Source organism: Aulonocara stuartgranti, assembly GCF_965226115.1.
Source record: "Aulonocara stuartgranti genome assembly, chromosome: 3".
Lineage (NCBI taxonomy): Eukaryota > Metazoa > Chordata > Actinopteri > Cichliformes > Cichlidae > Aulonocara > Aulonocara stuartgranti.
Genome location: NC_138941.1, coordinates 18,020,751 through 18,044,236, shown reverse-complemented (window position 1 = coordinate 18,044,236; position 23,486 = coordinate 18,020,751). Strand labels below are relative to the sequence as shown.

The following is a 23,486-nucleotide window of genomic DNA, read 5'->3' as shown; positions in this document are numbered from 1 at the left end:
AATAAATAACAATCATATTTTAACAGTAATTTTTAAAGCTATAGTCAGTTTATCTAAACATCATTTTCTGATCAAAATGACAATTGCTCTGATGCTTTTAGAGATGGAAGGAAACATTTGCAAGTGAGATTAGTTGCCCAATAAAAGTCTGGCGGGCAAGTGAACAAAAAGTTTTCATGTCAGCTCAACCTCAACATAAACAGTACAAGTGTCAGTGATGAATAACTTTGTGTGCTTCATCAGTTTTTCAGCACATTGATGTTTGGGCCCTGAAAATATTTTTACAGCTAACTTTTAGGAAGCAGAAAATCATGTCTACACGTGACAAAGTGGACGAGTTGGCCAAACAATAAAATGTGAAAGATGATAAGAATCATTCCACTCCTCCAGAAATAGACACACAGAGGAAGCCGCCGCTGTGTGTCATTCCAGCAGCATTCTGCCGTTACACTTTAATGTACTCATAAGGATGTGTTTCAAAAATAAAGAAACTGAGACAGTAAAAACTGGTTACAGGACATGTCTTTGACATGTGGTAGTGGCTGGACTCTTAAATATTTGAAGCTTTTTCATTTAGTCATGAAAACAAAACGTTTTTAAGGATTTGGCCTCTTATGAACAAGAGAAGAAAGAGGTGAGAGATGAGAAGTGTGACAGACAGAAGAGGCACCAAAGGATTCTTAGAAAAGGTGAAGAAGTATCAGACTAATGAGACACAAAGGTATCATAGTTCAGACCATAAAGCTACGACCTTAGTCCTGCATGTAAGTACTTTGATTTCATGTTGTTAAATACTGCGATGTAACCGACACACATACATGACCAGAAGTGTCTGCTAGAACACACTGTGTGTGTTATATATTGATTTTACATAATAACCTGCAAACAATCTTTAATTATTGAGTTTCCTGACTCGTTTCAAATTCCTCCTCCTGAGCTTTCACTTCACCAAAAGTGAAGCGTATAACAGACAGTGTTTATTTAACCTCCTTTTGTTTAAGTTTTTAAAAAATAAATCACATTTCAATTTCTGTATATGACATTTAATTTGTATTTGCTTATCTGTTTTTTTTTAATTGCTAAAAAAGGTATTGTGCAATTTATTTAGGTTTTTCAGGGGGAAAATTCACACTGATGATGTGGAAGTGCCAAAAACTGTATGTATCAAATATGATACACTAGACGTTAAGCAACTCCTTCAGAATACTGTTGAGGGTGTGACAGTCCGAAACTTTATGAACATGTTTTAAAGAGCAGAGCGTTATCATGGGCCTCAGCACATATCTGTCTGTTCTTGTCTCGTTCAGCATTTTGAATGGTTGTTTTACAGCTGTTGTTGCAATTACAAAGACATAAAAGCAGCTGTAAAATAATCTTTACGTGTGTTGACTATTATTACCTTCGACTATCTGTTTTGTAATGCTAAATATTGCTTATTGCGTGTATTCATTTGGCATGTAGAAAAATTGTTCTCAATTATCAGCGACAAAATGAAACTTTAAATTAGTTCCTTAATAAAATTAGAGGATAATAATACAGAAGGATTTCTATATTTGCAAAGCTGTTTAAAGCAGCTTCCTTCACCTTATTAATGTCACTTACTAATGTCTGATGAGAGTTTAGTGTCTGAATGACTTCACTTCATAGCTAAAGTCCCAAGCTCCTGTTGCTACTGTTGATGCTGTTTAAAGTTGTTAAAGTGATCTGGTAACACTCACGGTAATGCTCTGGCTGCTCGCTTTCGATACGGTAACAGAGCCGTTCAACCAGTTTGGACTCTGGATTCCAGTCCTCTTCCACACCTCTGCCTCACTACTGGGTAATTTTGCCAGAATTCTCAAATTATTGGCATTGTCAATCCCGTACATGTAGTAGTTGAACTGAACACAGATCTCAGAGGCTGATGAGGTGATGGGGGGGCTCAGCAAGCGAGCTTTCTGTCCATTAGACACATTGTCCCCCTCGTGATAGATGTAGTATCCCTCTGCAGAAAGAAGGACACAGACGAAACATGTTTATTTGTTTACACCCTCGAACTCTTAATTAATCCCATTCAGTACAATCACGACAATAGTACGGAATAAACGTGTTTTTAATAAAGCATGCAAACCTCCATCAGGGTAGTCTCCACTGGGACCAGTGTCAGTTGTGGGAGTTGGACCTCTGTGCCGGGTCCAGTCACTGCTGTCTGTGCTATCCTGGATGAAATCGCAGAATGGGCCACTGTCTTGGTTAAAGTCGCATGAAGTCACCACTACGGCTGTAGAAACACATTACAGACGGAACACAAGGCCAAACATGTTCATGAAGAATTCTCTATGATAGAGTAGTTCAAGTGTTTAAATGCAAACAAGCATCTGTTTATTAGTGTCAGGTTTCAAGCTATGCCTAATCGTTACTGACAGTTAACATCCCAGTAACAGACATTAAACTGATTCGACAATGAGAGACAACTGTTTATTTTTCTGTACGTTTAGGCCGGACATTATTATCATTACTTAAGATAAGGAGCTGTAAAGAGTTAAGGTTCAAATCCAACACAGGGACTGTGTTGGATACAGTGTTGCAGTAATGTCACATCTCTGTGATAGTATGTTACCCATAAGTGCACTTTATATGTCTTGAACATGTCGTAGATGATAAAAAAAACCAACATACCATCTTCTGTCTGCTCATTCTGCGCACTGCAAACAAGAGAAAGATGCAGGTTAGAGTCTGGTTAAAACTGCGCAGGACATTGAAAAGAAGAAAAAAGACTCTCCAAGGAACACATTGATGGTGGAAGACAGGCCAAAGTGCATAAAGTAAATGTGCTTCAAACAGAATTCTCTGTGTCTCTGTTATTCATGTGGTGGCTTACATCATTAGAGTTAATTAATTAAGTGCAACTACTGCGATACAATTCGCCAAATTACAAAAAACACATGAGCACATGAACATGGATGGGCCGTGACAGTCATTTGTGAAGTAGGAAACTCGTCGTTTTGTCCATTTAAGAAGCACTTTACTCATTCCATATTCCAAAGAAGGCCTAGTTATCCAAAGAAACTGAAAGTCAAGTTAAAGGTAGAAATAAATAACTAAATAAATTCCCAATTCTTAACAAAAAAAGGTCTAATAATGACATATATTTGTGATTTAAGCCTTACATTTTTATACATAAGAGTCATAGTGGCATAGTGCTTTTCCAGGCTTACTGATCACTTAAAGCAATTATTAAAGAAGGCAGCTATTGAGAACAACCAGAAAAGAAACGACGCGTTCCTGCTCGATAAAGTCATAACTTATTAGAAGGATCCAGCTATATGAATAATTAGCAACTTAACTGATTATATAGTTGTTATGCATTAAGAACTCACCTGTACTGTAACTGTCCTGCTCTGGAATCACACATCCACAATAAGAAAATTAAAAACTTTAATATTTCCATGGCTAACTTTGAGATACCAGTGCAAGAAGACAGAGACACAGAGTACAGGACTTTTTATAGGCTGGGGATGAGTCAGGGGCATGCTGGGTGGAAACCAGGATGGATAAATTGAGTAGGTGGTGTGGATGCTGAACTGCTGTATATTGTGTATCAAAATGAGTAAATGAGTAACTGTGAATGATAGGGAGAGGGTGTGGTCCCGTTAGGCGTGACTGGATACGTGTGTGCATGTGTGCCTTTTGACCTCAGGAGTTCACGAGCAGGGTGGGGATGTTCCTCAAACATCATATTATAAAAAAGAACTTAAGAAATTATCAAGCTTATTGTGTAATAAACATGAAACTTTGATCAGAGGGACACACCTTTTTAGCTTGTAATGTATATTGACAGTGATTCTAGGAAGGCCACTTGCGTTCACATATTTGTTCTTCTTTACCACCAACTTACGGATGGACCGTTAACACGATGTGGACCGACTACTGCATGGACTCTCAACCAGTAAGCTTCAAGGAATCATGTTGTGAGGACAGCTCATACTGCAGCAAATACGAAACCTCACATCAGCATTTCCTATTCCTTTTCTTTATCTGATATACCTACATTTTATATCTGTGCATCAGCATGAACAGTACACACTACTTCTACATTCAGGTATCTTAGAAATGTTTCACACCAGAAAAACTAGAACGACTCTGTCTCAGAGTGACACTGAAAAACTAGTTCATGCATGTATTATCATCATATCTTAAAGAACTCTTAAAGAACCAAAAGAGCACTTCTCTCTCAGATTTCAGAATTACTTGTTGCTCCTCAGGTATTTAAAAGTAGATAAGGAAGCAAAACCTTCAGTTTTCAGACGCCTTCTGTGAAACAAGCTCCCAGCTTTTCTTCTTTGGCGGACACACTTTTTCTCCTCTCCCTTATCTTCCCTGCTTACATTCTCTCACAGTCTGTTCTCTAAAACCTAAAAGAGGAATTATGGATTGCAATTGACACCCCTTTCTCAACGAGAAGTTTGGGCTTGGGTGAGCCTGAGTGCTACCTATTCGGAACCATGGTAACAGGGTTCTGGCTGATCGGAGCTGGCTTGGCCCTGACTTATCGAAGAATTAAGGAAGCGGAACCGGCTGTTCAAACCCCCACAAGGCTGCCCGCTGGGATTGAAATGATGGGAGAGGCGTGAGTTTCTCAAAATGGGCTCATTGAGCGCAGCACGGATAAGATCTTGGAGAGGCTACGGCTGCTGTGAATACTCAGAATAAGACCTCTGACTGCAGACTGGATACATCTCGGAAGGGCTCGCTCGGAATAACATCTCTGGGCGCAAAATTGGATGACATCTCGGGGAGGCACACTGCCGTGAGTTCTCAGAAATCGGCTCCTTGAGCACAAGAAATGACAACATCACAGAACGCAAGTATGGCGAAGCTCGCGGCTCTCCAACGGGAGATTGAGAGACCAGTGTTGGACTGTAGAACTGCTTTGAAATTCATATGAGCTGTTCGCACTAAAGTAAAAAATACCATCACTTATGCGGATACCCTCTCGGCGCCAGCTGCAAGACCGGAGCTGAACATCAACACCCTGATAACGACTGTGTTGAGTCTGTTCCTTCCCATTCCATGCAAGGCCACCTGGGTTGGCTGGAAGACTGTTTACTTAGCCTGGCAGGGCGAAGGACACTGTCTCAGCTGAACTATGGACACGCACACATATAGATATACTGATACTGATAAACCCTCACTGACGCATCACCCTCCCTACCCCGGATCCAACGCCACCTCCAACGCTTACCTCCCCTCTGATGTGGACATCGGGTCAGTTGGAGGCGCAGTCGAAGATTGCAGCGGCCCCAGATCAGATGTACACACTGGAACTCTTTCCCATGTTGCTGTCTGTGTTTATTGTGCTATGGTGTGTTGATACCTGTGCATTCCTCTATTATCCTTCAGTGTTACACATTTCAATGTTTTTTTCCTCGCTACCTAGCCTGACCCGTCTCCCCAATGTGATGTTTGTGTATTGTATGTATGGTCGGCAAGGTCTGTCATCTCGGTTGTGGGTAAAAGACCTGCAACTGACAAATAAAGGCTCTCATCTCATCATCATCTCATCTCAGTTCAGATTTGAAGACAGACACTCTTTCTGCTTTCACAATTAAGCTCATTAAGTTTTTGCAAAGGTTTTTAGGTAGCGGTGGTGGCCCTTCACTTTAAAAGCTCTAGAAAAACAGTCCTTTGGCATGATTGCATAAATAAGTCTCAAAGTTCTGCTGGTTTTAGTTATGGAAAATTGAATCCCATGCTCCACTTAAAATTATTAAGAGTGGACACAACATTAGATGACAACCTAAATGACATTTCTGATATGAAGAATCATCTAATCATCTTTTTTGAGAATTTGTGTGGTATCATATCAGAGATCTGAGAGTAGGGAAAAACCAAAGAGAAATTTGTAATAAAACACGTATAAAATAAAATATGATGGCCACACCCAGAAACAATCAACTTAGCAATGACTTTATCTCAACAATTCAGAATACTAGCTCTCATATTTCATGTCAATGACAAGAATTGGACAGAAGAGATTAAACAATAAAGATACAGGACGATGCACAAAATGATACAGGAGCTTGAATGTCATCGTAGATGCAACTGATTCTCTCTCATATTACTGCACTATGTTAATGTCCAGAACATTATCTTTATCTTTTCTTATATCTTGGTCCCCGGACTACTTCCTTGTTTCCTTAGTTCTAAACCCATAAGAACCCAAGGTGATACAGGTGTCACTGTCCTTTTACACACGGAAGAAAGTTCCTGTTAAAGTTTCAACAGGGACTCTCCCATCGTTTTCCTGATAGTGAAAATGGGTTTGGGCTTTTATGACCCACATAGACAAAACATTTTCCTGATATTTCTTGAATAAATTATGAAATAAGATAAATTAAATGAGGCAAATAGCAAACATGCTCAGCAGCAACATTATAATAATAATTCCGAATTAGGTATAAAATGTTAAAATTGAGGTAACATCCTTGTTTTAAACTGATTCAGCTCTGACTTGAGTTTCCTGCTGGTTTGATGAATGCAGAGCTATCACACTATGCCCTAAAAAGTGTTACATAAGTTTTCTACCTTGCAGTGAATCTTACAAGTAAAACATTGCATCCATTGTACTGGACAGCATATAAACCTAATTTAATAATAGCTCTGTACGTCGTTTTCAAATGAGATCTTTTTAAAATCAACGGACAAGCTTCTATGTTTACTTGTGAACGCATCATATAGAAAAATAACCTTTAAACACAGATGATCTGTGGATGGTGGCTTAGCTTGAATCATTAAAATATAAAATCATCAACATGAATCAGCTATGGGTGTGCATGAAAGTTCTAGTCCAATAAAGATACTGAGACGTGAGTGAAGTCGTTCAAAGTAAGGACCTTTGTGTTGGTTGCCATTGTGACCATAGTGTGTTTCTCAGGGGTGTGGTTTAAAATCACACACTGCAACCAGAAGTTACATTTTTTTACACCAAGTAAGAACCAAGTGTTTCACATGAGATCTGGGTGCTGTGGTAGTGAGTCGCCTGAATGCAGAAATATTCTGTTCTAAAGTAGCTGTGCCCTTTCTGTGGAGCGTGATCTATATGCTTCTTTGGTTAGGTGGTTATTCTAAATAAGCTGTAAGTGTAGATGTGACAATGAATAATTGCCTGTCGGTCTTAAACAAGTGACAAGTTTTAGATACTATACTGCTCAAAAGATTAAAGCAACACTTTGTAATGACAGTATGGCATCAAGTCAGTTCAAGTTCTGGGTTCTTGGTCTGGTCAGTGAAGTAGCAGACAGGGTTGTTAATCAGTTTCAGCTGCTTATGTGTAAATGAAATTAACAACACATACAGTAGGGTAGCAACAACGAAACACTTTTCCTTTGACATGTGGATGGAGTGCAAAGTGCTCTATATGAGGCCTTTAAGATAAGATGGGGCTATTCAAGACCTCGTGTGTGAGAAGAACGATTTTAAATTTGGTTCTGGATTTAACAGGAAGCCAACAAAGGGAAGCCAATACAGGAGAAATCTGCTCTCTCTTTCTAGTCCCTGTCAGGACTCTTGCTGCAGCATTTTGGATTAACTGAAGGCTTTTCAGGGAGTTTTTAGTACAGCCTGTTACAATTTCCCCCAATTGTTTACACACAATTACTTGTACTTCAGACACAATGACTACAACATGTAACTGATCCACCAACCCCCAGAACCAATCCTGCTAAACTACAAGCACAAGTCCTGCTTTACACTCAAATTGCAGTTTTAAAAAACTTTTTTCAAAACACTACACAGAATTTTTTTTTAATCTGTGGTTTGAAGGACATATTCTAGTCAATAACAACTCCTCGATTCCTCTCAATGTTACTGGAAGACAAGTATCTGGTTTCATACCACATTTCTGAGATATAAGATAAGATAAAGTTAAGCTTTCACATTTTTAAGGCACATCTACGGCAGAGTACAATAACCTCAGTTTTAACTCAATTTGGAAGGAGAAAATCCTTCTTCTTCTGTCAGTTTGAGCCAGCCCACCGTCTGGTGACATCATCCAGTTAGTAAGGTGGGCAGTTTTAGTGTCGGACGAGCGGTGTTAGTCCGGTGGGGATGCACTGATTCCTGTGGGATGTGATGTGTGCGTGAATGATAAAAAATCACACACACACCCGTGTGATTACAGCCACAGGAACTGAGCTTTGAGAATAAAGTGCCTCAAACCAAACCTCAAGCTCCTTCTTCTATACTCTGGGACAACTTGGCCTTAAGTGGTGTTCTGGCCAACACACCGGGGTGACCATAGTGCTAAAGAGTGAATCAGTGCCACAACCGTGTCTATTCCTGACATCTCCATTATAAGTGATACTGCCTCAATCAGAAACATAACTAGTGAGGGTGGGCACATCTTTTTTTTTTTCTTTTCCAGAATTCTGAGATTAAAGTCAGAATTCTGAGATTAATGTGTGATACTAAAGTCCGAATTCTGACATTTTTCTCAGAATTCTGGAAAAGGAAAAACAAAACAAAACACATGCCCACTTTTTTCCCACTTATTCGACTTATACGACTTACTCACTTATCAAAACAATACCCACCATGTAGTGGCTTAGCTGCGATGGCCGAGTGGTTAAGGCGTTGGACTTGAAATCCAATGGGATCTTCCCGCGCAGGTTCGAACCCTGCTCGCAGCGTGTGCTTTCCTTTCACTACTTTTATTCATAGAAAAATGTAAATTTACTGACTCTATTCTTGGAATCTAAAGATGGTTATCTATGAAATAAAAATATTACGCTATCTAAAACGAAAAAAGACTATGAGCCCATTTGAGTCATTGATTAAATGTCGGTCCGATAGTCTATGTTATACGGATATTAAAAGTACTTCACAATTATTCTAACAATTGGCAGTAAATTATGTGTTTCCATAAAAAGGCACCGCTGGGATTCGAACCCAGGATCTCCTGTTTACTAGACAGGCGCTTTAACCAACTAAGCCACGGCGCCACCTACTCCGCAGCCGTGCTATTTTTGCGTTAAAGATGTAGACTTACCCGGAAAATTTTAAAACGAAACTTTGTGAAGACCGGCCGGACCCAAACATGTGTCAATCCTTAACATAGCGCTGAGTCAAGAGGAACTCTAGTAAACATGAGGAGGACTTATGATAAAGACGTATTCAAACTGAGCCAGGGATGTACGGAGATGGGGCGCTAACCTGGTCACCGACTTCTGGAGAGAGCTAACTAGAACTTGAATTCGCTGAAGATCGGCTTTAAATGAGTTTTCAACCATTAGTTAGGATACATGGAAGAAAATGGATGGAAGGGCTATACGCGCCTGATATGAAAAGAAAATATTTATTTAAAAGTTGTCTATATTAGTCACAATATCATAATGAAATGTATTACAAGTTAATATAAACTTAATATATTGTTATTTAGTAGCATCGGGGAGAAACAGCAAGTAATCAAGTGGGGCACTGCAGGCAGCCATGCGAGAGCTGCACCCCGATGCGGTCGAGCCCTGCTGAGCACCTTCTAAGCCCACTAGGTGGCAATGGAGGATAACAATTGACCAAAATGTCACACTGATGCATATCGTGTGTGGAACTGCAAAGTAAATTTTCATTAAGATTGATAATTATACCTATTTGCATATTTTCTTTTCCCACTAGGTGGCACTCTAACTACTGCTGACAAATAGCATATCAATCTGTTCGGGGTGGGACTGTCACCATGCCTGTCAAGCTTGATAGAGGCTAGTCAATGAGCTACAGCATTTCATGCTTCATGGTGAATGATCGAAACTCGGCATGCTGTCATGACCACGCCGTTTCACGAAACCCCAAAAGCTTCTCAGTTTAGCATAATCAAGGTCTTTAGATTCAATATTCAAAGCGTTTATTGTCATATGTACAAGAAGAAAAAGCATTTCTCTTTGCTGCCACACACAAATGCCCGATAGGTTAAGGGTTGACAGAAAGAAAACAAAATGCAAAGGAGCCATGAGCTTAATATGCAAGATGACCTGATGTGCAAAAGTCACTGTTAAGATTCGTGCTCTAATAACAGCTACAGAAGTGGAAAGCTGCACATTAGAGGAGTATGCTAAGATTCATGAGTTTTTGAGCTTTCCAAGCCCCTCTAAAGCTACTTCCTGCTCCCTGGTAACTCGGCATGCCTTTCAGTGAAATCTCACAATTTTCACAATGAAGCGTCTGATATGTACCCACACTAGATTTCAGGTGGATGGGATCAACATGTGAGGAGCAGTGCATTAAAAATCCAAACGTGACATTTCCAGTTGCCACTAGGTGGCACTTTAACTTTTGCTAACAACGGCCATATCAGTGTTATCGCGTTGATTAGACAAGGACAAGATTAGACAAGGTCTCTTTGAGTACAGCAATTTTGTGCTTGATGGTAAAACATGTCGCCAGTGTCACACCCTTTGACAAAGACTGCTGGTTTACTTGTGGCTCAAAGGGTATTTAAAAGTTGAATGGAAGTTCTATTAGGAAATTTAACAAAACCTGGAAATCATTTCTTTTACTGGTTGTCACCATTACTGTACTTCCTGAGACTGAAGTGAACTGAGTGAGGCTACGTTATAAAGCTTTTGTTTTGTTCTCTTTTGGGGGTTTTTTCCTTTCGTTTTGTTGTTGGTGGGTTTTTTCTTTTTTTGTTATGCTTGTTATGTGTATGGGTCTTGAGGTATTTTTTATGTGCAGAGACTGGATCTCTGCGGTGTCTTGTCTAGGGTGGACCTGGAAGGGGGAGAATTTGGGAGGGTGTAATGGCCATACAATTGTTCTGAAATCAAAATCGACTTTGCTGTTGCTGACTTTGTATGTCATGGTTGAAATCAATAAAACAAAGTTGGAAAGGTTGAATGGAAGGCAGAGCCTTCAGCTTCCAGGGCTCCTGAGGAACAAAATACGGTAAATGTCTAGAAAAAAATATGGACATATATTACCATTATGGGTAATTCTACAAACTGCTTTTTATGATTATACTGACATATAACAACCTTTGTAACAGTGCATGGTTAGCCATTTTTAGGTTTTTCTTTCTGTTTAACCCATGAGTGATGGACTCTAAAACATTTTATGGGTAAGCAGTCTGACACCTTTGGGATCGTGCCTCTTTTGACTGTCAAACAGTGGAGCAAAGAGGTTCACACAGAGGTAGTGTTTCCCTATCTTTATCACCACTAGAGGGTTGTTTTTCATTTTATGTACTGGTTATGGCAGAAGCGGGTACAGGGTTATTTAAGGTCATGGGTAATTCTGTTCAGGTGTTGCTGATGAGAAATGGTTTTCTCCTGTGCTTAATCAAGTTACCTGTTGCGTTTTATAAATGGAAATGGCAAGAAAACCAGACAATGCAAATGAAATAAATGACTCATGAATATGAATGGAAACAAAGATCGGCATGGTGAACTTTGATTGAGTGAACGTTAAAACTACTACCAAACAATTAGAAACCACAGTGTCAAAATAATGGATTTAGTCACTACAGGTAGAGGAAACTTTTTATCTGCTGGTACACATGTACAGTACTCCACAATATTCCAGTATTCAAGAGCAGTCAGGCTATATCTCTGTTTGGATATATCTTTGACCTAAGCATCTCACACTATAAGAGGCTACGAGAAGTCATTTTTTCAATTCAGTTTTATTTATACAGCACCAAATCCCAACAACAGTCACCTCAAGGCAATTTGGTAGACCCTACAATAATACATACAGAGAAAAACCCAACAATCATATGACCCCCTATGAGCAAGCACACTGGTGACAGTGGGAAGGAAAAACTCCCTTTTAACAGGAAGAAACCTCCAACAGAACCAGGCTCAGGGAGGGGCGGGCCATCTGCTGCCACCGGTTGGGGTGAGAGAAGGAAGACAGGACAAAGACATGCTGTGGAAGAGAGACAGAGGTTAATAACAGGTATGAGTGGGTTAGACTTGATAGGAGGTGTTAGGTTCACGCATGGTGTCTGATTGCAGCATGAGCAGTCACCCTTCCCTTAGCTGTTAACCAGAAGCTGGTTTGCACGGACCGGCCTTTAAGGTGTCACGGATAAATACAACAAAATAAAACTAGTACCGGTACCGAAAAACAGAAAATTTATTCATAACACAGTGAAAAGACCAAGGAAAACCGAGTAAACGATAAAAAGATAACAAAATAATGCTGAAAACCGATAAAAACCCTGAAAACTATACATTTCACACCTGAGCCTCAACTCTCGCGGCCCGGTACCAAACGACTCACGGACCGGTACCGGTCCGATGCCTGGGGGGTTGGGGACCACTGTTATAGATTGTCTGGAATTTGGCTTATAGCAGGGTGGGCCCTGGATCACTGCTTTCTTTCTCTTGTTACAGGCCTACGCACTGCTGCTGTCTTGTTGTAGCCTTGTTGTTGCTTTGTTGTGGTTGTGTTGACTGGCATAGACTGGTTCTTTGTGTTTTATGGTGTTTTAGTGTTAACTGTTGTACTTTAATCATGCTTTTAATAGGAGTTTAAGTTGCAGAGAGACTGCACGGGTGAGTAATTGGTGGCACCCTTGGGCACTCCCCCGTGTAGGTTCCCTCCCCAAGTGGCTGGTCAAAATGGTTGTTTAAATATTTTACTGAGCTGCTCTTTAACTAGGACAGCATCGTGACAGCGAGCCTTTTAAGCTAATGTTTGTTAATAAAGTGTCTTAATTAACAGTCCTGTATTGTCCTGCTCATTGCCCCGACTCTCCAGTTTTTTTTTTGTTTTTTAACCTGTAGTTGGAAAACAAAACAAACTTGGACATTAGAAAGTAAAAACAAACTCTTGTCATTTCCTGTTTATTGCTTGATGACTTCACGTAGTATGAATGTGGGATAAACTGTTAAAAGTCAAATGTGTGCTCGTTTGTGGTGAGCAGCTGATCAAACAAGTTAAGAATTGTAAAAGTCTTCAAGCACATTCCGGCCTGTGAGACTCATTGAGACTCAGTGAACCATGACTCTGTGCTACATGCACACATTTCTACATCTCTGCCATTCAAAGACGCTGTGTGAGCTGGAGGGAGTTTGGTTGGAAAAGCCTGATAAGTTACTTTATTACAACATACCAAAAATCTCACTATGACTGTGATGTGGAAACACAAATGCAGACTATTATATTTTCTGGGACTGTCAGGTTATTAAAACTTACTGGAAGGCAATAAGATAAGATAAGATAAGATAAGATAACCTTTATTAGTCCCACACGTGGAAATACATTTGGCAACACGAGATATTTAGAAGTTGCCTGCTTTGACAGTTATTTGTTTCTCGTGCTTAGTTTTCCTTCACCTTCTTATATCTATCTGAGCACTCAAAGCAGTTTACATAACTCGCCTAATAGTATAGATAGATAAGTGCTACATCATTTTTTTTTTTAATTCATTTACTACTGCTAGGGAGAAGAGCATGAGGTTTAAGGAGAAATGTGAAACCTTTCATCCTCCAAAACTTTATCCAGCTCCTAAGTTTATAAATTCTGCATTCTGCTTTGCGGTCTCCAATCGCACTGAAATGCAGCCAGATGCTCATCTCCTCTGTGTACCCGGCCTGTACCACTAACTTGGTGTCTTTGGAATGTCTGCCCCCTCCCCCTTCCTTGTTTCACGTAATGGTATGATCCTAGTCTGTCTTTGCGTGTGATTGGTGTCCATAAACACAAAGCCCCGCCCCTGCCTGCATGGTTTGTCAGCAGGCCGGTGAAGCTCGCACTTACTGACGGGTCACTAATAAGTCACACATTCTCGCATGCCGCCGGAAGTTTGCTCCCCTGCCGCAGACAGCAGACTAACTGTCGTTTGATTCTGCAGAGAGTTGGGATGACTGTACACCACGCGCTTCACTATCCACTGATCCCATTGTGATTTTACGTGGAGTTGCTTTCAATCCAAATCGCATCAACTTTGTTAGAATATAATAAACAGTTGATTGTGGAATATGAAGTAGCGAATACATTTCATGGATGGAAATTCCCGTTTTCTGAACATAAGCGATCTTCTATCTGTTCACCACAATCACACCCATTTACTCACCTAACCACAAACACTTGAGTTTTCCATTTCTTCTGTCTCTCATTGACTGCTTTGCACTTTCAGGGATTATATAAAACTGTTTCATCATACATACAGCAGGAACTTATGTAACAAAATTAATTTCTGTTGTTTTTGTAGGCTTGGTCCCTGTATATCAGTAAAATGTTAAAATAATTGAGGAATACTGCTGGATATGAATATGATAACTGTGCCTGAGTTTTATCTCATTTTGGTAGGATGGCTGAGAGCCGTGTCGTATACAGCTCAACATGATAGTCAATACACTAAAAGTAACTGTCACATTACTCTAGTGTTTTGTATGATAACCATGTTAGTAAATTTCAGTATAAATGTGATTGGCCCCCTCTCTGCTTATTTCATAGAGAATACATTTAGAAAAGGAGAGGCTAGTTTGAAAGTAAGACAGTGTATCTTCATCAGTGACTTTTGTCTTCAGAGATATTTATGTACTTTAAGTTTTAACCAAAACTTCTGAAATAATGGGGCCTCCAAGTCAACAAAAGTACCTACTGTTAATATGGAGCGCTTCAAAGTTTTGACATTTTTTGATAGTTTTCTGAAAGAAATGGATAAAAAGGGGAGTAATTAAGATAAAACACATGGATGAATTGTTTTGACAAATTATTTTCATCTGAGATCGGCCAAACTGTTATGAACCCTGTTAATTACTTTTAAACCACAAACTATTAGAACTGATCAGCAGAATAATTACAGTCCATTATTTCTTGTTTTTAAGAAAAATCAGGATGCATTTTGGTAGCTGCCAAAATGCTTTCATCATGAACACTAGAGAAGACTGGACTCAGTAGGTTCACTAACAGTGTGTTTATTTACAGTGAAGGTAAAAACAACAGACAGCATAAGGAATGATAGCTGGAATGTCCTGGTCTCCACTACAGATTCACAGATAAACTGTTTCTCAAGGAAAAACTCGCTCTTGGCAAGTCCCTCAGACACAACCAGGTACCTGCACAGAGAAGAAATATAGGTGTGCTGGATGCAAAGGTGGCACACAGAGGAAGACCCTGAAACAGAAGGTGCAGTTAATGAACATAAAACAGGAGAGAAGAGAGCATGATGTAGCAAGACAGACAGAAAGTGGATGAGTCAACACAAGGACCACATCAGCTTTGATGTGTGGAGATAGGTCTCTACAGAAATGTTACACTCAGGACTTATTGTACATGTCCCTGCAGCTGTGATGGGCTGATACAGAGGAACAACCACACTCTGACACATCAGTCATAACATGATCATCCCTCACCGTATTACTCAAAAGGCAGCAGTCACCACACTTTTTTTAGGCTATACTATAACAATATATCAGCTGTAATATACCATATTATTGCTGAAAATTAGTGCAAATGTTAATTTTAAGCCTTTAGGTTTTGTTGAAATTTATAATTATATATAAAGTAATAATGTTGTGAACTAGCACAATATAAATACAACTGAACTGAAATTTCTGTTTATCCTCTTAATTTTAACTCTATTTTCAAACCCATGAGGTTTATTCAAGTCACCTGGATTCTAACCAAAGAGCACGCAGAGTTATTAGTGACAGTGTAGCCAGACTGTGTGGAGTTGTGTAAATTGCTTCGAGCGCTCAGATTGATTAGAACCAGTCCATTTACCAATATGAGAAGGCGATATAAAACAGGAAATAAGACTTATAACTAAATAGAGAAACATGGATGTATAAATAAATTAACCAGAGAAAAGTGATACAGAGGGACGAGCCCCACAGAGGGAACAAATAAACCCAATAACTAGGACAAAAATACCTGGGAATAAATACAAATCAATAGCTAAGCAATAACAAAACTAAGAGTCAGTGTGTGGTGTTATTTGCTGCCTTGGCAACAGTTCATTCCTGTTTTCTCTCACAGAGAACTGAGTGGGTGTACAAACCAAATTTCCAGTCACAGCATTACATGGAATGTACTGAATCCTCAGGGGTTGTGGGGCCAAGTTACAGTAACCAGATGTGCTGATGCATCTTTATATTTTAGGAAACATTGTCTAAAGCAAAAACAGCATAATGTGTAAAAATAACAGTGGTGATCCTAAAGGCTTGATAACGGACTTGTCATCCCATTGTTCACTGTTGTTATTCTCTCACTGTTGTGGCTGTGTCACATTCCCAGGGTATTAGTAGTGGGAGCTTCTCAGGCTTAATAAACAAATTTTGAGTATTTTGAAGACAGAAAACTACATCTATTTAAAAGCCAGGGCAAAAAATGCCAGACACTGTCAATGGCCATAAACATTTGTCAAAGACTCAGTTATCTTAGAATAAAGAAAGATCTGGTTCCCAAACCTTGTCATTAAAATTTGTAGCCTAGGTTTGTGTTTTTCTTTGGAATTATTTTGAATGTTTTACACAAGGTGAACTAGTTTAAACTGATTTTCTCTGTTAATAAGGTATTCATGAAATTACATTTGCACATCTTTTCAGTCTGAGTATAACTCAAGAGGTACATCATCTACTTATCAGTAGGTTGGTGGTTTGATCCCTGGATGCTTCAGTTTGCATGTCAACTATACTTCGACAAGATCCTAATCCCGAGTTCTCCCAGTGCATCCATCAGAATGTGAGTGAATGTTAGAAAAGCTCTCAAGGATGAAACAGCTTGTGTGAATGCAGCTTGTTATATAAGGTCCCCTCACAAAAACGATGTTCCAGCAGCACAACATCTGTTCACCTTTTTTATTTATGTATTTTATACTTAGTTTGTGTTTTTGGTGATTCTTATGTTTCTGTTACTCTGGATAATCCACAGATGGTTTTGGTCCTACTTCTTAGGAAAAATTGTTGACACTGTATTCTGATGATTAAGGGATGCAGTTTGGTAATTTCTGTGTCTCCTGGGTATCTGCAGTGTTTTAACATCTTCTTGTCCTTTTTGTTTCTTTGTTTCTTAGTAATGGAAATTGAAACACTCCATAACAAAATCAGGTCCAGGAAGCTCTTTGATTTTGCTTTCTTCTATATAACAAATGGCTTCAATTACATTTTGTTAGGCTGCCACAAGCTTCCGTAGATAGACTTGGAAAAAGTGTGTAAAATGCAACTCTCTGTCCTGTCTACCAGATGCTTGGTGAGTAGTGGGATAAGGAATGTTAAAAGTTGTGACTAAATTTGGAATTCTGATGCAGCCCCACCCAAAGTGAAAGCACATGAGCATGTATACCACTCACTGCAGCACTGGATTATATATGTTTTTAACCTGTGACACGCTAAAACAAGTCAAAAATAGCCTTCCAAAGAAAAACAAATAACAGATAGCACATTTACTTCCACACCATATTTCCTGTAGAAAAATGCAGAGCATTCGAGAGTGCAGCACTTGCCTCTCAGCCAGCAATATTTATTATATCCAGACATTTTAAAAAATCAGTGATTACGAAACATTACTGTGCATTCACCTCTGACTAACTGTTCCAGCATGAGCAGGAAGAACAGACTAATGTGTGTGTGTCCGTGTGGGGAAAGAGTTAAGTGACTTTCCATATCCTCAATGATAACTTGGAAAAAGAGACAAGGAAAAAAGTGAGAGGGAGGGTGAGTGGACATGTGTGTTCATGAAAAGGAAGTCTGTCCAGACAGTGTCAGATGACATCATCGTCTCCAACGCTTTGTGTGTTTATGTGTGTGCGTAGGAGGGAGGCAGTCTTTTAGTATAAATAGGCAAACCGCTGTCAGTATTTCAAACTCAGGGACCAGCAGAGAACAAACCTGAACAAACAGGGATTTGAAATACTACACTGGACACACACCAGCTACAAGGTAAGGACCTGAACCTGACAGTTCAGACTTTAGCTTATACATACAGGCACACACAGCATTACAAGGAATTAGAAGGGAAATTGTTATTTAATACAATAAAGTGTGATTTAGCCTCTTGAGTAGTTTTCAGTTGATCTTGTCCACATCCATAAATTACATCATCAATCACATGTGCACAGCTTTTTTTAATACAGATGTCTATAATGTTGACTTGCATTCAGTTCCTAAGAACAAACTGAATCTGTTATAAATCCTATCCTGAATTATTATTATTAAATCTCATTATCCTGAGTCAGTGTTTGACTGAAGCACAGTTAGAAGTGGACTAATATATTCTTCTTCTTTTCTTTCTTTTTTTTTTTACATCTACCAGTTGTGGCTAGTTTGACACATTTTCTTTCTGTCTTTATTTATTTTCATACTCTTTGCTTGAACCTTTCTGTATGCAAGTTTTTACAGTCATAATTTTAAGACATCATTTTATGGCCAACTTTTGACAGGTCTTTAACCTTTCTCTGTACCACTGTGTAATCCAGTGCAGTTTCTTACTAAGAATCAGAAAGGATCTACAGACACAAGGTTAAACAAAAATCCACTCCTCTTTAAATGGATACAATACCTATTTCTAAAGAATGCATCAGTTTTAGTGATGTAGTGTACAATCACTGCGAGAAAAGCTGTTTGAGAAGAAAGGTTATACTTGCAGGTGTCAGATACAGAGTGTCTGCTGCATACTGAATCACCACTATTCATATTTGATGAAATTCTCATTTTTCTTTTCCAGAATGCTTTGTGTATATATTTTCCTGGTGCTGGCTCTGAGCAGAGTGGGACTGAGTTCTCTGCAGGATAAGCAGACTGATTTTGGGCTGAAGGTCTTCTACCAGTTGGCCCAGGAGTCAACAGACAAGAATGTGGTCTTGTCCCCATATGGTGTGGCCTCTGTTCTGGCCATGGCTCAGCTTGGTGCAAATGGAAACACCAGCAAGGCCTTAACTACAGCTATGGGTTTTTCTCTGCAAGGTGAGTGACATCTAGATCCAGACAACAAAGTGGGACTGCGGCAACAGGAACAGGTTACAGGAAATAATGAGAATATATCCATAAAGTTTTTAGCATCAGGACAACAATATGGCACTATTTACTGTTTTTACACATACTGTAGCGTTTGCAAAAGAAAGTTTGTAACTAAGTTAAAGAAAGATTAAAAAAAGGTAGTTTTGTGACTTTGGTAGACTAGAGCATGTCAAGACCATAACCATGAAAAAACAAAACTCGTCCCGCAGAGCGGGGGATGCTTCGGCAGCAGTGGCTTCTGCAGCGGGGCCTGTCCACTGAGGAAGGGGTAGAAATAGCCAACGGGGTGATGGTGGAGAGGAAGATGAATCTGGAGAAGAGATATCACCGGACCTTGGCCAAGGCCTTCAAGACCAACCCTCACCAGGTGGACTTCACGAAGCCAGACCAAGCCATCAGCGTTATCAATGCATGGGTCTCAGATCACACTGCAGGTATATTCATATAGCAGACTCAAACCCGTCTGAAACCTCCATCAGCTTTGATTTCTGCTGACGTCTATCTTTGTGTCCATCTTTGAAATCGTTTGGTCATCTCTTCTGCAGGTCTTATCCCTGAATTCTTGCAGTCTGGATCTCTGACTGATCAGACACGCCTCATCCTCCTTAATGCGCTCCACTTCCAGGGGCTCTGGAAAATTCCCTTTGACCCAAAACTGACACAGGAGAGGATGTTCCACTGTGCTAATGGCAGCACTGTGCCAGTCCACATGATGAGAATCACCAACCGCTTCAACTACGGTGGGCCACGTTGTTGCACTTGTTTATCAAACGGTTCCACAGATGACTAAGGTCTCTATCTGTATTTACTCATTAAGGCCTTTCTTTTCCCCTCAATTAACAGGAGAGTTTGTAACCGCTGATGGAGTGGATTACGATGTGATTGAGGTCCCATATGAGGGCGACTTACTGAGCATGCTCTTGGTGTCTCCCTTTGAGCCTGAAGTTCCTCTGAGCACGCTCAGTGCAGATCTGAGCAGCCAGAAGATCCGACAGTGGAGGACAGAGCTCAGGAATGTCAGGAGGCAGCTGGCCTTGCCTAGGTAAGAGTGGTCAGAGTGTATCTTTGGAGCTAACAATAAATTATATTGATTCATATTGATTATCACAAGGCTGTCAGCCTAAACAAAACACAAGAAACTGAAAGACTGGTGTTTTGAAGGTTTACTCTGGACTCCGAGGTGAATCTGAAGACTGCGCTAGTTAACATGGGACTAGGAGACATCTTCAACCCAGCTACTGCAGACTTCACACGCATCACCTGTAAGTCAACCTTTTTGTTAAATGTTCACCTCTCGGGGGTAACTGTAGTTCCCGAGGTGCAGCAGGTCATCTACCAATCAGAAAGTTGGAGTCAGGAATGTCTCCAAGATTCCTTACAAACTTGGAGTCATGAGTGTATTGTGTTGTTATATGAACAAATCGGAGTGTGTTACAGATAGAATTCAAACAACTGAACTGTTTAACACGAATGGTGTTTTAATGAGGTCCAGCAGGACAAACAAAGAGATGAGTCCAGAAGATAGTTCATGACCATCACTAAAGCTGTTTCTGCACTATGATACACTCTTAATCCTGACTGGAGCTTTTGAAATAAACCAGTCTTTCAGAGATGATCACTCAGTTTTTTTATATCTATCTATCTATCTATCTATCTATCTATCTATCTATCTATCTATCTATCTATCTATCTATCTATCTATCTATCTATCTATCTATCTATCTATCTATCTATCTATCTATCTATCTATCTATCTATCTATCTATCTATCTATTCATTACAACCACCTTAAAAGCCTGTGTGTCAAGACTGTCCATATTTAAAATTGAAGCATTTTAAGCCTTAATGATAGATTATAAATAAGCAGATAAAAAAAATTTAAGGTTTAAAAAAAACTACATAATGAAAAAAACAAACATATTTTATGCAATTGTTTTTTTCTTTATTTACTCATTTGTTTTTGGTTTTTTTTGTGTTTTTCCCTCTAGTGGATCAAAGGCTGTGTGTGTCGAAGGTCCTGCAAAAACTGAAAATTGAGGTGAATGAAGAGGGAACCAAAGGAGCAGCATCAACAGGTACCCTCATTTCTCAAGTCTATATATTTTTATTTGTGGCACAGGTGATATAATTGATTTTTTATGGTAGTATGGAACATAATATGATGTAAGCTAAAAGGGGATGTTGAAAATAGGCAAAAGAAGCAGAGTTCTTAATGTTTATAGATATTGATTTATAGACAGAGAAAATATTTTAATCATTTTTTGTGATTAATCATATTGTAACAAATACTTTTCAACAAAAAATGTATCAGGAGAACTATTTGAAGATAATGTGAGGGGTCCAAATGAGGTCCCCACATAAACCCAACACTGACCCCCCTTTCTTTTTCATTATTCTGTTAGCTGCTGTCTTGTTTTCTCGTATGGCAGTAGAGGAGATCATTCTAGACCGACCGTTCCTTTTCCTTATCCAGCACAAACTCACAGGTAACCTTTCACTAGAATAAAATTTTACAATACCAGACTGCTAATTGGTAGAGTGGCTCCCTAATGTTCTCCCTTTTATGTTTAGGTGCTGTTCTTTTCATGGGTCAGTTCAACCAGCCTCAGCAGTAACCCGCTCTGAAAACCTTTCATTCCCCTGCGTGAGGCTACTAAAATTCCACATGACCATCCAATGGATGACATATCTGACATATACTACTTACATCAGATGACATATTTGAAACTGTAAACTTTATCACTGGAAGGTTTATTTACAACATTATTGAAAAAGATTTTGCTAAATATATATATATATACACACACACACACACACACACACACACACACACACACACACACATATATATATATATATATCTTTATAGATTATTTATTTCTCTGAATGTTTCTGAGTGATAAAACATATTGTGATATAAAGGAAAGTGAACATATGAGGTATTTCACCTGTTCCTGATACAAAAGATATTGATTTAATTGTAAGGGAGGGACGCTGAATGGATTAGTATTTATAAATAGTTATATTTTGATATTATTACTGTTAAAAAATATATTTCATATTTTTTGTTTGTTTTGTTCTTACATTTTTATTTCTGTCACTATGCTTGTATTTATTAAACTACTATATTTTTTACAATGTTGCAGTCTTTGAGGAGTTCTTTGAAAGGTTAACATTGACTTTTTCTGTTCCCCCCCTGACTCAAGCATCAAAAGGCACCTAACAAATCAATATAGTTTCTACACATAACAGAAATATTAGTTCCCATTGCTTTAGTTAAATCTGCCAGAGATAAGCTTCGCACAAAACAGCATTTTTGTACTATTAAGCTGCAAAATAGGTATTAGCTGAAAACCTGAACACCTAGCATGGTGTGCAGTGACTGAGGAAACTAGACAAGTGGAAGACAAAAGCATGTCTAAAAAAATCTGTATCTATCTACAGTAGATGAACAGTATCTGAAAGCAAGATATAGGGTGGGGTGGGGTCACTGATTCGCCAAAGCAAAGAAAACCTGTCAGGAAGCCATTCTTAAGAAGGGGAAACATTACACAAGAACTGGAGTGAAAATGAGTGGCAAGAGGTCTTCATTTTTCAGCATCATATCCCAAACACATAATTAAAGGAACTTGGAAAACATATTAGATCTTGATAAGAAAAAAAAATGTGCTATATAGCTATAATAATATGTAATATGCGATCTGTTGGGAACAAAAAGATGCCACAATGTTCACTGGAAATGAACATTTTCAACCTACAGAGGGCTGAATTCAAAGACTCTCCAAAAATTGTTAATTCTGTTCCTACTGTGACAAAGGAGCGGTTCTGTAACAATCTCCTTCATGCTTTGAGACTATGCTGGGAGACACAGCAAAACCTTACATATTAATGTACCATCCTGGAGGAGTTGGACTACCTGTGTAACCTCTATAGCAGAGGCCACTATGTGGACCAAGGTCCAGATCCAGACCCACAGGCTGTCCCATATGGACCCAGACCTACAGCCAAAACAGAAGTTTATGATTTAACACCAGGGAGGGCACTTCTATTTTTAACTGGTTCAGCTATTCTGATCTTTATGATAGTGGTTCAGTGGCTGCAGAAATGCACAGACCAATTGGATGGAAGCTAAGCCATACCACATGATACCACTTAACCAATCAACTCTGTGCATTCCAGGTGTTTAACACTGACTCTACAGGGCTAGGTTAGCAAGTTACACATGTGAAAAAGGTAAGTGAAGACGAAGAAACAGTCCGTGCATCACAGGAAGCCTGCAGCAGTCTAGGTCCAAATAAGGAAGGATTTAGAGTTACCAGATCGAGCACTAACTATATACTTTAGAAAAGAAGGCCTAAAAGCGGAAGACTCTGCGTCCCATCATATTTAGATACTAAGTATCTGGTTAGACATCATGTTGTGTCATCTGCTAGCGAGGAAAATCTATACTGTGACTTCAAATGATACTACTGAAAGCTTGTATAATGTAAACAGAATTGGTCCTAGCACAGAACCATGTGGAACTCAATCCGGTCTTTAAGTCTG

At 39.2% G+C, this 23,486-nt stretch overlaps 2 protein-coding genes across 2 annotated transcripts in view; one reads left to right on the top strand and one right to left on the bottom strand.

The window, feature by feature from the left end:
- zanl (zonadhesin, like) overlaps nt 1-3,460 on the bottom strand; it is an 86,178-nt gene extending 82,718 nt beyond the window's left edge. Inside the window, exons 1-4 of the mRNA XM_082520070.1 lie at nt 3,360-3,460; nt 2,659-2,684; nt 2,111-2,260; nt 1,719-1,984 (exon numbers count right to left, since the gene is read on the bottom strand). Of these exons, the coding sequence (XP_082376196.1) occupies nt 1,719-1,984; nt 2,111-2,260; nt 2,659-2,684; nt 3,360-3,430 (513 nt within the window). The 5' untranslated portion in view covers nt 3,431-3,460. The remainder of the gene's footprint in view (nt 1-1,718; nt 1,985-2,110; nt 2,261-2,658; nt 2,685-3,359) is intronic.
- Nucleotides 3,461-17,736: 14,276 nt separating this feature from the next.
- On the top strand, nt 17,737-22,079 carry serpine1 (serpin peptidase inhibitor, clade E (nexin, plasminogen activator inhibitor type 1), member 1). The gene is made up of 9 exons (XM_082526408.1): nt 17,737-17,864; nt 18,649-18,887; nt 19,151-19,375; nt 19,487-19,681; nt 19,785-19,983; nt 20,103-20,203; nt 20,930-21,016; nt 21,344-21,427; nt 21,513-22,079. The coding sequence occupies exons 2-9, from the start codon at nt 18,650-18,652 to the stop codon at nt 21,554-21,556; spliced, it is 1,173 nt and encodes a 390-aa protein (XP_082382534.1). The 5' UTR covers nt 17,737-17,864; nt 18,649; the 3' UTR covers nt 21,557-22,079.
- The last annotated feature ends 1,407 nt before the right edge of the window (nt 22,080-23,486 follow it).